At 34.6% G+C, this 17,715-nt stretch overlaps 1 protein-coding gene across 1 annotated transcript; it reads right to left on the bottom strand.

Annotated features, from left to right (window-relative positions):
• Positions 1-3,711: 3,711 nt before the first annotated feature.
• On the bottom strand, positions 3,712-8,465 carry LOC132628066 (pentatricopeptide repeat-containing protein At1g19720). The gene has a single exon (XM_060343769.1). It carries the CDS (start codon positions 8,397-8,399, stop codon positions 5,760-5,762), a length of 2,640 nt encoding a protein of 879 aa, XP_060199752.1. The 5' UTR covers positions 8,400-8,465; the 3' UTR covers positions 3,712-5,759.
• Between the last annotated feature and the right edge of the window lie 9,250 nt (positions 8,466-17,715).

The raw sequence follows: 17,715 nt of genomic DNA on the forward strand, positions 1-17,715 counted from the left end.
TGGTGAGAAGGTATTTGTGTTTGGCCAATTAATTTAAAACAAACATTTGAACAACAATTAGTGTTGATCAAGTTTTTAAAAAGTGCTTCTAAGTGTATTTTTCTCAAAAGTGTTTTTCCAAAAAATACTTTTGAGAAAAACTACTTTTTTTTTTTAGCTTCTGAAAAACAACTTCTGTTACTCCTCAAAAGTACTTATTTTCTCCCAAAAGCTTGGTCAAACACAATAGTTTTTTCAAATAAGCATTTTAAACCTTCCAAAAGCTTGACCAAACAGGCCATAAATGTTACTCCCTCCGCCCCAATTTGTTTGAAGGTTGATAAGTTTGAGGAATCAAACATCTTTTTCTTTGACTTAATTTTAAACATAAATTCTTCGAGTACTTTTTTTTTAATAAAATTTACATATTTGAAAAACTATGTAAAAAAACACTATAAGACTGCATAATTAATAATTTACAATATATGAAAAGAGTTGGAGAAAATTGTAGTCAAAGAAAGAGCTGTTTGACTTCTCAAACTGATCAACCTTCAAACGAATTAGGACGGAGGGAGTATCAATTAACTAGAAGAAACATAGTGTTCTTATACTGTTACATATTATTGGCCACAAGGGAATAATATTTGGCGCGAGAAGATCTAACAGCATAGGTAGTAGTTAAGAGGTCCATTATTAGAGAATAATAGGACCATGGCACCACTATCAGTTGCCCACTCCATGATTGTGAAAAATTGGGACCATTTTTGTTTTAATTACTAGTCATTTTTCACTCTGTGTTCATGACCTAGACTCTCTTGATGGGGTATGGCCAGTCCTTTATCTTGTTTTTTTCATACAAATCATAGAGGTGCAACAATTAACACATGATAAAAGAGAAGGTACCATTAGAGATGTGGTGAGATGGATGAGATTTATTCACCTTTAATTAGAGGTTTCGAGTGTGAGCTCTGAGAATGGAGAAATTTCTGATAAGGAGCGGTTCCTCCTTAAATGAGTCCTACACGACTTGAATTTGAATTAATCGAGACCGTAAATTTCGAATATCAGATGGTTACCAAAAGAAAAAAGGAGAAAAAGATGGTTACCAAAAAGATGATATATGAAAGAAAAAGTAGTCACGTATCCAACATTGTTCCAACGCTAAAATGGATGACATGGACTTGTGAAAGCATCTTCTTAGATTGAGAGAAATAATCTTGAAATTCTATAGAGTGGAACACAACTTGCTAGGATTAAATCTTTTCGTCCTCCAGATAATTAATCAATTAGTGAATAGTAACTCTTAATTTGCTACGCGTTAGGCAACAGCACGGCTTTGGAGTTTTCGGATGGTAAAAGTTATTAGGACTCTGTATTTACACCAACTTATTTTAATTTATCATGGTTAAATAATAAATTGAGATAAAGATGTGTCGATTAACTATGACTTAATGATAATAGTGTATGCAAAAAGACGTACCATCTCAATAGTTGTCTGTTGATGATAATTCAATTATGTTCATTAGTTTAGTCATCAGATTTCCTCCAGAAAATTGATTAGCCGCCTCTCATCAAGAGAGTTCATGTAATTAAAAAGTCAATCTTTTTTGCTGATAATTACAAAATATAAGCTAAAAAATACATAAAAAAACTGGTTTCCTAAGCTGATCATTAACGAAAAAAGAACAGATTTAATGGTGGGCTTACAGTGATTAAATATGTAGAACGGACTAAGTCATAGCCCTTCAGAATTCTAGTCCAGCCCACTAAAGCTCATCTCGACTGGGTCATTTGTACTTTTGTCCCTATTTTGTGTTGGTCATTAACCTGTGTTCCTCAAGACAAATGACTTTTTTGGAGGCAAAGTTTATATTTTCGCTTCATAGTACCTTACAAGTTATGCCCCGCTCTCCAAAAGCCCAGAAAACCTATATCCTTCACAGTTAGAGGCTAGACTCGTGATCATAATAATAAAACTATACTAAAATGTGCTCTTTTCAAGGCATATCAATCAATATATATTATAAAGCTAGGCATAAACAAGGTGATGTGACACATCTCTATGGTCAAAGATTGTATTTATCTTTTTTGTCTCCTTTTTTTGGATTTTTTTTTCATTCAATTTGTTTAATAAGTGGAAATTGATCATGATCTATTCTATCCGACTTATTTCATCTCAGTTACAAAAGACCTCTTAACTACTCCCTCCGGATAAAAAAAAGAGGCCACTTAGCTTTTTATCCTTGGATAAAAAAAAGAGTCTACTTAGCAAATCAAGAAAGAATTAACATTGTTTTTCCATATTTGTCCCTATTAAGTGTTATATGATCTAACCCCAATGTCTATTTAATTAGGGGCAGTTTATCCAAATTACCTATTTTTATCTAGGAATTAGTATTTTTTTTAAGTGGTGTACAAATGGCTAAGTGAACTCTTTTTTTTATCTGGAGGGAGTACTACTTATTTGTTTTCACCATTATAGTGCACATCATGCTTAGGAGACGTGTTCACTGTGCATTTATTTTTGCATTCATTAAGGGGAAACGTGCATGATTATTAAATGCTACCTTTAATATGCTTTTTGGAGCAATCTGATTATTGAGGATTTTCTTTCCCATATTTCTTTGGTATATATCATACCCCAGTGCAATTTTTGCTACATTTTGACAGTGAGTGTCTTGCTAATTTATCATTTTGAAAGTTAGATGGCTTAATTTTATTTTAACTTGATAGTTTATTTGCTCCTTTTATTTTCTAGGCTTTGATTTTTTTTAATTATTATTTTATGTAAGGATTTAATTGTTTTTTCACATTGCTGGGTGATTGTGATGATTTGATAAATTCTTAAAGAATATGAATATCGAGAAGGAATTGTCTGATCGTATGTAATTAGTTAATCCTATCATTTCCGTTGTTTCTACATACTGGAGGTTTAGTTTTTGTTTTTGAGAAATAAACCAGTAAAATTATATTTGATCTGGATAGAATTAATTGACAGAGAAAAAAATTGACCTTAATTGTGTGTTTGAGATTTAGTCCCAATGAAAAAGCGTGAAAATTGTGTTCGTATAATTTACTCAAAAAAAAAAATCATTTTGTTACGTTTTGAATCGTATTTTATATGTATAATTTGATTACAAGAGAACCAAAATTATTTTATGCATATGCCCTCGACGGTAAGGAATATTGAAAAATTTGAAAAGCTCTTCAATCCTATTCTATTGCCTAAGAAGACTTTTGCTAATCAAAAGTTTAAATTCATTTATATAAAATTCTATTTTCTCAATATACAATTATATATATGTTAATTAGTAATTTTTTGAAATTTATGTATTTTAATTTAAAATTTACCTTATTGTTTTTAATACACCTTAAACTATTCCTAACTATGTAGCCTAAACAAGCTTAATTTGAAAATGTATATTTAATTATATATTATACAAAAACATATGCTTTAAATAACCCTAATGTATGAATTAACTCAATATGTATGCTGCTTATAAAGGTTTTCTTTCTCACTGAAATGATAAATAGTACAAATTTTTATTCATTATTTATTTATTGATCATTTCGTAGATGTAATAATATAATTTATAATCGGGCGAAGCACTAGTTTGGTACTAAACCAAGCTAACTAAGGCAGAGGATAGAAATACAAGGTGTATTTATAAAAGTAGTCTGATTGCCAATAGAAGTTCATTTTTTATCCCACATACACAGAAGTCAAAATAATAAGTGAAGTTCTTTTGGACTCTTCAACCATTACTGACTTTTCTTTAATGACAACAGGAAAAAATTAACAAACTCTAATAGAAAATCTTCAGAAGAGAAGATGGCTTTGAGGTTCTTTGATTCCCCAACAAGTGTTGCAGACGCATTGCACCAGTTCTATGAAAGCCCCACCACTTTGTCTTCTATTGTTGTTAAAGAGAAGCTCGGCGCACTAAACTCCACCTATGCACGGGTTCCAAGGAAAAGCTGGACAAGATTGGGTACGCAGCTTATTTTGCATTTCCGCAAGGGACTGTTTCCGTGGCTTGAACCTCTGATCTCCTGATCACGACTCACGCGGAGACATCCCCTTATCTTCAGTTGTTGATGAAGTGAAAAATGTTCCTTATTTCCCTTCAGCCCCTCACCCCCAAGGGCACCACATTTCCTTCAGCTGTATGGAAAGTTAATGACTTATTTCAGCCACTGATGCCAGTTAGCTCTTCATGAAGAAGGTCTAACTTTACCAGCAGAAACTTCTATGCTTGTGACAAGATTTCCTTTACTCTTATTTATTTATTCCGAAACAAAACTTATATTACTGCAATAAGGACATCATATGTCCAAAGGAGTGTACAACATCATTTTACAAGCCAACTTAGGAACACATCGGACATCATCGCGATTACAGCAAATGGCCTCTGATGATATGCTTAGGACCCTCTGTTTGATCCCATAAAAAGCTTCATCATACTATGGCTGCCACCTTCTCCTCCAACAGCACATGGAGCTGGATGGATTGTCCCACTATCCCTTGGACTACCTGAAAAAGAACCCAAAACAGAAGGAATAATAAAAGAAAATATATTGACTTTCCACATTGTCCATTCATCACTCCATATGATTATAGGTTACTAATTGACTAGACTAAAACTGTTTCCTGTCCAAGAGGCAACACACAGTTCCCAGCTGAATTATCCGTCCATACATGAAAAGGATGATAGAGGTACATACGCCTCATTAAGCTCAGACCAGCAACTCCAATGTGCATTTTGCAGAAAAGATGGGAACTCACTTAATCTGAGTAAGTATTGAGTCTTCAAGCCCCTGTATAAGAAAGAACAATTGGCAATTGGATGTATATGAATTTCCTGATAATGGATAATATACTCGGTTGATTTCTAACTCAGGGAAGGTCAATATCCACGGAGATAAATGTTTTGTAGAGAGTTAAACCTATAAGCTCCACACTACAACAACAACAACAACCTACCCAGTGAATTCCCACATAGTGGGGTCTGGGGAGGGTAAAGTGTACGCAGACCTTACTAATAGAGAATAAGTCTTCTTTTAGGAATGTCGAAAACCATTCCGTATCACTGTTAAAACCATCTAACTGCAAGGAGTGTATTCATTACTCTCTGTATTCTAAACTCATCCATTTCTCCCCAGACAAAAGTATAACAGAGGTACCAAAAATGTAAGGTATAAGAAAATGTAGCGAGAGTGGACACCGACTGAGGAGTGCTGTAGATCCAAAAACAAATGGAATATTTAAGCAGCCTAATTAGGTATGTCATTCAGAAAACCTGCATAAATATAAGCAATAAAAAAGTTGACACCAAGCATGTAAGCAAACCATCTTTATTCCAGTGGGTTATATAATATTCTTCCTTCACTTTGATCACTAGGCCACACCTTTGGGATGCTCATCCGAAGGCTAGTTCAATTGTCACACAGTTAGGAAAAAACATGATTTCAGATGAGCACTTGGTAAGACGAAAGATTATCTCTTTAGCATATGTACAATTTGATACAGAGCCTATGAACTAGTGTCATAATCCAGATTTCTCTCAACCATTTACAAGACCTGACCAAACAGAGAAACTTTATATTTACAGCAATAACAACATTTGAGCGGCCACCGTTAGCACCATCATCTATACATTTTCAAAGAGGATCCTCTTTATCTCATGCAGATCTTTTCTCCAGAAAACAGCCGATCTATCAATTCCTTGGAGAAGAGGAGACTTGTCTGCAAGAAAATGACAGATCATGGCCACTTAAACCTACCAATAATTGCCACAGGAACAATAACCGTCTTTAAAGTGATGCAAGCACTTCGAGTCATGTATATATATTTCACGTTCATAATTCTGAGAAACAAATTTGGCAGTCCTATGGCAATCTTCACACATTCTGAAGTTCTTAACAATTCGTATCACTCGAGATGATTGAGGATTGTTAAGGAGGGCAAAAGAAAGTGCAAATTTCTCACTATGAACTCTAGTAATATCTTCGTTCTCCTCTTCTGTGATGCAAAGCCTTTTGCAAGACCTGGATCCCTCCATTTTTACTTCCTTTCTTTTTGTCCATGAATCTGGAACCTCAGAATTACTTTGCTGACCTGAAGCAAAAGCATGGACCACATTATTTATCTCAGTCCAGCTCCAACCAAGAGATTCTTCATGGTGATTTCTTTTTCTAGGTCGCGTGACAGTTACTGATTCTTCAGAAATCCCACATAGTACATTCAACTGTAGAAGTAACTGATTAATCACTACATTTCCAGGATCCAGTTTGAGCAATTGTTCTCCAGCATGGATAGCTAAATTCAAATTACCATGCACGCGAGAAGCAGTCAGCAATGCACCCCATAAAGAAATATCATGCTCCATGGTCATATTGTCTATAAAATCAATTGCTTCTTCAAGTTTACCTGACCGGCCATATAAATTAACCATAGCCACACAATGCTCTAGACCTGGTACAATCCGATACTCCTCGGATATGCTAGAGAACATATGCTTCCCCTCTTCAACCATTTTCGCTAGACCATAAGACGAAATCACACTGGAGAAAGTACCCCTATTTGGTTTAAACCCTACTTCTTTCATTTGATGAAATAGCTTTATTGCCTCAGTGGAACAGCCATGTAAAACATAACCAGAAATCAGTGTGTTCCAAGAAATGATATCTTTGGTTGACATCCCATCAAATATTGCTTTCGAGTATTTTATGCCCCCCGACTTGGAGTATGTGTCTATAAGAGAATTAGCAACGGAGAGGTCATTTTCCAGATGGAAATGCAAAACACAACGATGGATCTCTTTCACCTTATTTGCAGCAATTAGGTTTGCACAAGCTGGTAGGATGGACAAAATGGTAACTGCGTTTGGCTTAAAACCAAATGACTTCATTTTGCGAAATATACCCAATGCTTTATCTTTCTGCCCATTTTGCAAATAGCCAGCAATGAGAGCATTCCATGAGGCAGCGTCTCGCTCAATGCTCCCGTCCTTCTCCATCCTCCAGAAAAGATCCAACGCTTGATCCTCATCACCATTTTGCATGTGTCCTGTAATCAGCACATTCCACGTGATTACATTAGGGGATACCTCAAACTCATGCATCCTCCTAAAAAGATCATAGGCTTTTCCACAGTACCCAGCTTGGCAATATCCTCCAATCATGGAATTCCAACTGTATACATCTTTCTCTGGGATCATATCAAAGACCAACTGAGCAGCTTCGAGTTTACCACACTTGGAATATAAGTCAACCAAAGCATTCCCTACAATTACTTCTCCATCAAATCCCAACTTAACAACCAAAGAGTGAAGCTCCCTTCCCTTCCTCAGGTCCTTAAGAGACGCAGAAGCTGAAACCGTGCTTGTAAGTGTTACTTCACTTGGTGTAACTCCATTCGCAATCATCTCCCGGAACAATTCTAATGCCTGACTGTTCCTGTTATGTTGAGCCAAACCCGAAATCAAACAAGTCCAAGTAAAAACATCAGGCTTTATCCCATTACCTTCCATCTCCTTCATAACCTCAAGCGCCTCATCACACCTGCCTAACTGATTATAACTCACTATCAATATATTCCACGTAATCAAACCTGGTCCCACCCCTTCAAGACGCATCAAATTCAATAACCTCCGTGCCTCAACAATATCACCTTTGTTACAATACGCCATTATAATTGAATTCCAAGACACCGTATCCCTCGTCTCCATACTCTCAAAAAGCCTCTTTGCACAACTTAACAACCCACATTTCGCATAAACAGCTAAAAGAGAATTATTCACGCGAACCACAGAACTCATTCCACATCGAATCGCTATAGAATGAATCAAATTACCAGTCTTGAAATCCCCACAATTTGCACAAGCTTGCAAAATCTTGGGAAACAAAAAACTATCAGGTACAACACCATCACTCATCATCATATAAAATAATTCCACAACTTCACCCCACCTACTATTTCTTGAACAAGCTCCAATCATAGCAGACCAAGCAAATAAATCTCTTTCACGCATTTGATCAAACAGTTGAAACGCTTCTTGTAAAGACCCACATTTGGAATACATCCCTAATAACTTAGTTTCAATAAAAGGGTCAACTTTTTCCAGTAAAAATCTCATCTTTCTATGAAGTTTACGCCCAAAATGCAGTGATTTTTCATTTATGCAAGATTCTATAAGTCTTGAAAAAGTTTCGGGTTTTACCTTGTACCCATATTGTGACATGGATTCAAGAGCTGTTATTGCTTCACTTAAGCGCCCATTTGTGCAGAGATAGTTCAATTGGGTATCTGTTAATCTTGGTTCATAATTGATGGGTATTTTTGGTTTTGGGTGATAGTTTTGGGGTAATTCTGAAATTGTTGGGAAAATTGATTTGCAGGGAAGAATTACACTCTCCATTGGAGGGTGTTTTTTTTTTTTTTGGGTTATGATTAATTTGTTGATGAATGAGTTGCAGAGAGCCACAGCAAGTTCAGACTTGATTCACCGTGATTACTTTCTTCTATTGCGTGTCAAGTTTGAACCAATCAGAAGTTGACAGCTCGGATTATCCAAGAAATGATCAACTCGGACAGGCTCACTTGGGCCAACGTTTCTGCTTTGGTTAGAACCCAACTTTACTATTTGGGCCTAAAGCTTTTAAAGAGAGAATTAGCTAAATGGGCTTATTCAAGGGAGAGATAGGATCACGAATGAAGATATCGAGTATAAGGTGGAAATGGTCTCAGTGACGAATAAGATGAGGGAAGCAAGGTTGGGTTAGTTCTGACATATGAAGAGGAGACACGCAGATGTCCCAATAAGGAAATGTGAGAGGCTGACGATAGCGGCGGAGCCAGAATTTTCACCAAGGGGGCTCAAAATATAAAAAAATAATCATACGAAGAACCGAAAGAGAGTTCAACATCTACTATATATACATAAAAATAATTTTAACCATGTATAGATATTATTATTTTTCCAGCCGAAAGGGGTTCGGATGAACCCCCTCGGCCCTATGTAGCTCTGCCCCTGGTTGACGATTGTGGGTTTAAGGAGGGTTAAAGGTAGGCCGAATATATAATTGGGACAAATGTTTAGACAAGACATGTCACATCTTCAACTTACCGAGGGCATGACCCCAGATAGGGGGATATGGAGGTCGCGGATTATGGTAGACAGTTAATAGGTAATTGCGCGTTGTCTCACTTTCATGTGGGATAAGCTTGGTGGTAGTTGCGCGTAGTCTCACTTTTCATACCAGTAGTAGTAGTATTCTCACAGTTTCTCGTGCTTCGATTTTCTATTACTATCATTGTTTCTTGTACTTCGGTTATCGTATTGTTTAGTTGTTTTTTTTCTTTCAGAGTGTTATGTCTTGCTTTCCTTATTATTTGTCATGGCTTCACTTTCGTATTTTTCTTTAAAACTATTTGAATTGTTTTCCTTGACCAGAGAGTCTATCAGAAACATCATTTCTAATACCTTTACAAGGTAGGCGTTAAATATACATTATCCTCCCCAGACCCTATTAGTAAAATTACACTAAATTTGCTGTTGTTGGGCTTATTCGGGAGAATTCGGCCCGACAGGTATTCAAGTAACATGTGCATTGGACAGCCCCTATAGGCCTGAAAACTATACATGTTAAGCCTAAAAGTGTTGGGCTGATCATTGTTTGGACCGCTAATTAATGTTTAGCCACAGTTGAAAATACAGTTAAATATCGGGCAATTCGCAGAATTAGCCTTTTTTGGGGTGGTCTTTAACTTTTGTCCCTCAAATTGGTGGTCTTTAATTTTTATCCTTCGCCTAAAACTTATGAGTTCCGGGTTCGAACCCCTGCTTAATAAAAAAATTTAAAAAAATTCGCAAGACAGAGTTTGAATTTCACTCTGCCCCTCCGGCAGACTTTGCCTTGAGGCATATATTTTATTTTATTTACTTTTCAAGACAAACTTTTAGTTATGCCTTAAGGAAAAATTCCGCCTTATGGGACATACTTTTAGTATGTCTTAACTAAAAGTGTGCCCCACAAGACATAACTAAAAGTAAACACCATAAGGTCAAACTTTTCTTTAAGGCATAATTAAAAGTTTGTCTTATAAGACAAAGTCTATGCCTTAAGGAAAGGTTCTGCCTTTGAGGCATGCTTTCGGTTATGCCTTAACTAAAGTCTGCCCCATAAGACATAACTAAACTATGCCTTGAGAAAAAGTTCTGTCTTATGGGGCACAGACTTTTAGTTATGCCGGATCAGTTATAACTTTAGTTTTTTCTTAAGGCATACATGCCCCCAGCCTTGCCTTGCGAATTTTTTATTTTATGTCTGAGCGGGGGTTCGAACCCAGAACCTCAGGTATTCGCTCACCTTTTCAAGCGAAGGACAAAACTTTAAGACCACAAATATGAGGGATAAAATTTAAAGACTACAAATATGAGGCTCAAAATTTAAAGACCACCCCAAAAGAAGGGCAATCCGCGCAAAAAACATGTTAAATATAGCTAATTCTTTTTTGTTAAATTAGCGGAAAAATATTCTTATGGCCTTTGCTCTCTATCTCTTTCATCAGACCCAGTGGCGGACCCATGTACAATTTTGGGTGCTCCAGCACCCATTAAATTCAGTCACGGAGTGTATAGCTGTATAGAAAATATAAAGGAAACAGATATAAATAGTTAATAGAGCACCCCCGAACTCAAAATTCCTGGGTCCAGCACCCCCGAACTCAAAATCCTGGGTCCGCCACTGATCAGACCTGAAACATATTTGTGGAAGAGTGGTTGGTTTCAAATTCTTCCATGTTCTGAATTGTAAATGTAAATAGGTTGCTGATCTTCTTTCCTATTCAGGAAATTACATCAAATGACCTTGAAAATGGGTTGTCTTAAACATTTGATCCTCACTTGCCTCATGATCAAATCTTGAAGGTGAAAATTAATTAAAATTAAAGTTGTTAAGCTTGAAGTTTGCCTATAGGGTAAGCGAGGTCAAAAATTCAAGACCACTCAACTTCAAAGTCATTCTCGTAAATCACTCCTGTATTGGCGGCATAAGCGCAAGAAAGAAGATGAAACTTCTCAATCATGGGCCACAAATATTAGCTTCCGGTGAAGTCCCAGGACACTTGAATATAAACTCAAGATCACTGTCCTGAAATTTCACTTGTATATATTTAAACTTCAAGATAACGTCATAGAGTGAATTACCTCATTATTTTTTCTAGTAGAACCTATTTAATTACCCCGTTATAGCTTTCCTTGTACATTTGAAACTGAATCTACCCATCATTTTGAAGGTACTACCCATGGATAACCCATTTCAAACTGAAATTACTTTGTCGTGATTTTATTTGTACATTTAAAGCTTGTGGCATTGTAGGTGCCACCGATGAATTGAGGGAAAGGATGATCACTTCCAGTAACACTGCTTCCTCCTGTAACTTAACTTAGTTTTAGTGGGACAGGTTAACACTAGAAAACATGCCAAGGAATTGTAAAGATAAGAGAAAATCAATACAAAAATGGAGTAAAATATGCCCAACATCATTATGCATCTAGGATACTGTCTTATTTGAGTTGCAAAAACTGAACTCTAGGACAATATCCCTTCAAGTGAAAGTCCAGGATATCCTGGAGGTGGAACTTCAACAAATGAGAACGTAATGTCACTACTAGAAAAAGATGTTTTTTCCACCGACATTCTGTGGGAAATTTTGTGTTATAAAACATGATTTTTCCATCTCATTCTCACTGAACCAACTGGGAAAACGCATGGTGGGAAATAGAATTTCACTGAAACGCTGGGAAACTTCCTACTTCTTCCGTGTGAAAACACTACTATTTAAGTTTTTTCCAGTGACATTCAGTAGGAAATAGCCACTAAACATTTTTCAGTGGAAAAATAGAGATTTTTTAGTAGTGTGTTCTGTGCCCCTGATATTTGGAAGAATATTATTGTCCGAATATGCGCTATATTTACATACAGACTCGTCGGGATATTTTTAGCTATAGTACTCAGAGTCGGCTCAAGGGTTAAGTGGATGAAGCGACCGCTTTAGGCCCCCAAATATTTTAGGCCCCATATTAATGACTACTCCTTAAAAGTTGGTCTATTGTGTTAATATTTTTTTTAAATAGTAAATATTTCAATAAAAAGGTATAAGAACTGTAGAACAATTTTTGATGTAATTTAAAGTGTATTTATATATATATTTGAGGTAATTTGCATATAGAATCCAAATTATTATTCTTTTATCTATTCTCTTAAAAAAAGTTGTATATTTATGCTCTTTTCTTTCTACTATTAAATTATTTCTTCTCATGAAAACAAGGGTTGTAATACATCAAATTGTACTCTTTTTCATTTTTTTTTTCTCGGGTTGTTGGGCATAACAACAAGCAAATCGAAATAGTGAAATTTTGTTGTAATATCTGTTTATTAAATTCTAGAATTAGGTTCTATTGTTCTAACTTGCTATTGATCTCTTTCAATTTCTTTTCTTTTTAATTTGAATTTTTTAATTTTTTGCGATTCAATATATGTGACACACTTTTCTTATTAGTCCATCTCGAAAATAACAATTAACAATTTTGCATTTAAAAGGCTAGAAAAAATACACATCAAATAGTATATATGCACGACTTTTATCCCCAAAAAAAAAAACACTTTAATTAGGATCTCATATTGAAATTTAGCTTTAGGCCACCAATTAGGTTGGGCCGCCCCTGACAGTGCTCTACAATTTTCATCATAAGTGTGCTGAGTAAAGACATCACGCAACTCGCAAGCCAGGTATTATTTTGACATTATCAAATTCATTTGAAGAGTGATTCATGTTCTAACTTACATGTTGGTGTTCTCTATAATCGTGTGTACCAAAAAATGTTACCCGTTAACTTGGACTAACCAATGTCTAAATGTCGAATGCATTAGAGAAAAACATGATTTACAAAAAAAGCAAAAAATAACTTTCAAATGAGTTCCTTTAACTTGACTATATAGATTAGTTAAGAATGATATATCTCATGCAGGGCCGGAGCTACAGTGCAATAGGGGGGTTCGGACGAACCCAGTAGCTTTTACGTAGACCCTGTATTAGTACTAGAAAATCCAGTAAATATATATCTATATATTACAAGCGAACCCACTAACATATATAGCGGATGATTCAGTGGTGCGGAATAGGCTAGCCAAGCCTTTTGTGTTCCATATGAGAGACGTGGGTTCCATATGAGAGACGTGGGTTCAAAACCCAACTCCAGTGCTTTTTTTTGTTTTTTTGCCATGTGCTCTCTTGAAAAAAAAAAAAAAAAAAAAAGAAGATTACATAAAATAGACTCCTCACTCCTCAGTCACTTCTGTTAGCCTCCATCAATGCGTGCTAAGTTTGTTTTTTTGCCATGTGCTCTCTTGAAAAAAAAAAAAAAAAAAAAAGAAGATTACATAAAATAGACTCCTCACTCCTCAGTCACTTCTGTTAGCCTCCATCAATGCGTGCTAAGTTCCCAACAAAAGTTCTGCCTTTGATTATTTGTCTAGTTCTTTGAGTATACATAATCAACTCATTTTTAATTAAAGTAGCTCATTTTACTAGTAAAAAAATAGCTCATTAGTCAGGCTCATGCTGAAAAAATTGAATTAGAAAAACCAACCGAATTTGAAAAAGATCAAACGGTGTTCGGTACACAAATTCGAATAACCGAAGAACCGAACGCCCACCTGTACTTGTTCGTTAATTTGGTGGTTGTTAGATATTAGCTTGAGATTGTTGTCATGACTTAAAATTCCGAACCCACAAACCTCAAATCCTGGCTCCGCCTCTGATCTCATGTCTTTCCAAAGAAAACAATCTTTCAAAGTACGTAGTTGCACAATATTAGATTTCAATCTCATGCATGCGTGAATTTTTTTAGCGTGGGGGGTGGTAGGGGCCTAAAATAAAGACTGTCTACCTGTCCACAAATGTGAAAAAGTTGAAAAACAAAGCGTACAAGGAAAGGAGTGAAAATTAATGGTAAATATTTATCCGGAGTTTGTACGTCAACTTAAATTCAACTTATCATAGTTAAGTGATTTAATGAAATAAAAAAATACATAATAGAAATATATGTGCAAATATTTATTGATTTTTATATAAACACCCGATATGAGTAAATTTTTACGGTGAAAAATCCACCAAAGATTGAATGAAGCTTGGAAATCGAAGAATGGAGAGGAACAAACGGCGGATAAACGGTGTCTATTGCTGCTTCTACAAGTTTCCTATGAAATTGGTCTCGTAAACCTTAACACCAGACATTGGAACAAACAACGAAATTAGTCAGAAAAATTCTCAAACATCCATAAAAACTTTAAAACATGGCTGCGTTGCTTGCCCTCTACAATATTAATCAGCTTTGATTGAACGGTAGGAGCGTAGTTTCAACATTAATACACAAATTTAATCACATTTACTCTGCTATATACGACTGAATTAACACGAGTAATGAAATATAGTACGTGTGCATCCTATCCATATTATATAGTCTTTTAAAAAAAATTCTACGCCCTTAAATATAGTAAGTGTATTTGTCTAAAATCTCCTTTATCTCTTTGTAAGAGTGACTGACAAAAAAAAAAAAAAAAAAAAAAGAAAGGCTTCCTGTGCTTTTAGAAAACGTCAAAGTACTTCCTTATGCCAACAAAAAAAAAATACTTCTCTTTTAAAGTTTTTGTACACCTTTTAAAAAAATATTTAATTGCTTTAATTATAAGTATATTCGTCTAAATTATACTCTTATTTTATGTCTCTTTAAACATCTTTATTGAAAATTTACTACTTGGGTAGATCAGGAAAAGGTTGCTCCAGATAACTTTTTAGTTTTTAAAAAGTCAGATATTTTGAAATAAAATTTATCAAAATGATTAATATCGAAGAGAGAATGTAGCATATTGAAATAAATTGTCTGCCGAAATGACTAATATTTGGGAATAGAAGAGAATAGTTCTCTAGTTCCCAAAGCTAGCAACTTTAAGCTTGCATAATAGAAATTTAAGATATTAAAATGAGAACCAGATCCGATATTTGCTCTCAACAATATAATAGCCCCACTGTCAGTCTGTCACTATTTCACACTTTACTAGTTATCAACTTGTCATAGTAGAGCGTTGAATTTATTCACCTAGGCTAAAATTAAATCCAAGCAAAAGTACTAAATTATAGTACTAGTACAATTTAGAACACATCTGTCGGCTCTGACAGCTCGACGTAATTACAATTAGTAGGACTTTGCACATAAATTTACTTAAAATTTGAACAAAAGAATATATTTGAAGTTGAAATTGAAAATAGTATTTGATAGTTAAAGTTGTGTTTGGACATATATTTCAGTTGAAAAGAGTAGTACTCCTTTCGTGCCAAAATAAGTGTCACCTTAACAAAAAAGAATTATCCAAAATAAGTGTCAGAAATTCAAGACAAAAATTAATAAGTATTTTCAACTATGTCCTTATCGTTAAAGAAGCAGTCATCTTTAATATCGTTCAATTCTCAAAAATATCTAACCAATAGAGGTAGTTTAATAAACTAATATGATATTTATTGATTTCTTAATGAGTGTGATTTTTGCTAAAATAACACTTATTTTGGGATGGAATTAGCATATCGTATATGAATATGAAATGGTCTCAAGGAAAGGGATACACACGAGACGGGGGGCAACGCCATAATGTAGTAGCAATGTATATCAACTATCAATTTCCGTCATAATTCTAGATGGCTAGCTAGATGTGGTACATTTTTTCTTTCTTATTCACGTTGATTTATTTATATGTGAAACAAAGCAAATTGAACTAAACAATTCGTCATAAATTTAAGTGAGAACACCGGTATAAATTCAACTATTCAAGTAAGCAACAAAATACTCTATAAATATTATCTCCTTTATTTAAATAAGAATTACAAACATATAACACTGAAAGCCAGAATGATATTAAATTGAGAATTTAAGATCAATGAATAAATAGGTTAATTTTAATATTTAGTATTTTCTTAAGGAATGTATAAAGGCAATATGGCAAGCAAATTGGACCAAAAGGGGCATATATTATACTTCGGCCGGTTAAAAAATAGTGTCCTCTTAGTCATTTGCACATCTCTTAAAAAAATATTAACTCGTAGGTAAAAATAGGTAATTTGAGTAAAGTACCCCTAATTCAATAAATCTTGGAATTTGGTCACTTAACACTTAGTAAGGGTAAATCTGAAAAAATAAGATTAGTTTTTTTTTTTATTTGGTAAGCGGGTGCTCTTTTTGAACAAAAAAATAAAGGCTAAGTAAACAGTCTTTTTGAACCGAAGTGAGTACGTTATACCAAATTGAATACTTATTAAATAAGACTACATATAATTACGTTTTAAACGACTTAATTGTATAAATTTTTTTCTAAATTATCACTGCATAAATCCTTGAAGTTTAAATAAACCAATTTTTTTCTTTTTTCTTTTGGGTAGTGTGATGTGAAACTTCTCTAACAAAACGGTGTTTCCCCTCAAACATTTAAAACCATACTATAATTACTAGATGCTTAATTAATGCCACGTCTGATTGACTCACGTCCTCGCTTTAGCCTGTTTGGATTGGCTTATTTTAGGTATTTTTAAGCCAAAAATAACTTTTAAGCATTTTTGTAGTGTTTGAGTAAAATAAAAAAGTGTTTCTAAGCACCTATTTTAAAGCTAAAATAACAAAAATAAGCCAAGAGCAATAAACTAGAATTCCTAACTTATGACTTTTGGCTTATAGGTAAAAGCCATAAGCCCATCTAAACGGGTAACCAAACAAATTAAACTTAGCCCAGATCCGGGCGTGTTTGGTAAGAAGGAAAATAAGTGGATTTCTTATTTATGTTTAGTGTCTGGTAAGTAAGCAAAAATATTATTTCGAGGACGTTATATATGTAACATAGGAAAACACTATAGGGGATAGGGTGGAACTTGGGAGTGGAGGATTTGAGAGTGGCCGCGGGGGGGGGGGGGGGGGGGGGGGGGGGAGGAGACAAATAACTTGGAATATCACTTATGGAACTTGTTTTCCCTACTTCCATTAGAGAAGCCATTTTCCTCGAACTTGTTTTTCTAGAGAAAATAGTTTTCAAAACATTTTGACCAACCAAACACACCATAAATGTTAATCTAGTGAAATAACCTTTATGATTAATACAATTAAACATTTTTTAATGGTTGAATAAAAAATTAAATTACAAATAAAAAGGACCATGTTGAATACATAGAATGTCGTTAAAATTCAAATCTAACATTTCAATGATATAATAATGAATTAACTAAAGTCTAAAGATTAACTTTTCTCTCCGTTAAAGATGGCCTTTGACAAATCAAAAGGAGGTAAAAAGTAACACGGGGACTAGATAAATCTCGAGATCTCTTTTACCCTCTTTGGTATCGCTTAACAATGTTTATTCACTTTGAATTGAACAAAAGAGCGGTAACAAATTCTAATTAACGCATAAATAAGTTTTTAAAATACCAATCTTTTAGTTTCACATTGTGACTCCTAAAAGAACACGTTGATATTTAAAATACTCAAAAATTTGCATTACTAGCTACGGTAGAGTGTTCATCCTTAATCTAAATTCTAGGTTCGAGCCATGAATATTAAGTCGCTTTTGTTAGAAAGAACTTTACCCTAGACTTCCTGGCGCGAATCCAAATTTCATTGGATCCCAATACAGATA

Source organism: Lycium barbarum, chromosome 2 (genome assembly GCF_019175385.1).
Source record: "Lycium barbarum isolate Lr01 chromosome 2, ASM1917538v2, whole genome shotgun sequence".
Classification (NCBI taxonomy): Eukaryota; Viridiplantae; Streptophyta; class Magnoliopsida; order Solanales; family Solanaceae; genus Lycium; species Lycium barbarum.

What these genes read in the sequence shown, in the direction of transcription:
- LOC132628066 (XM_060343769.1), bottom strand. Translation starts at nt 8,399, where the DNA reads ATGGAGAGTGTAATTCTTCCCTGCAAATCAATTTTCCCAACAATTTCA.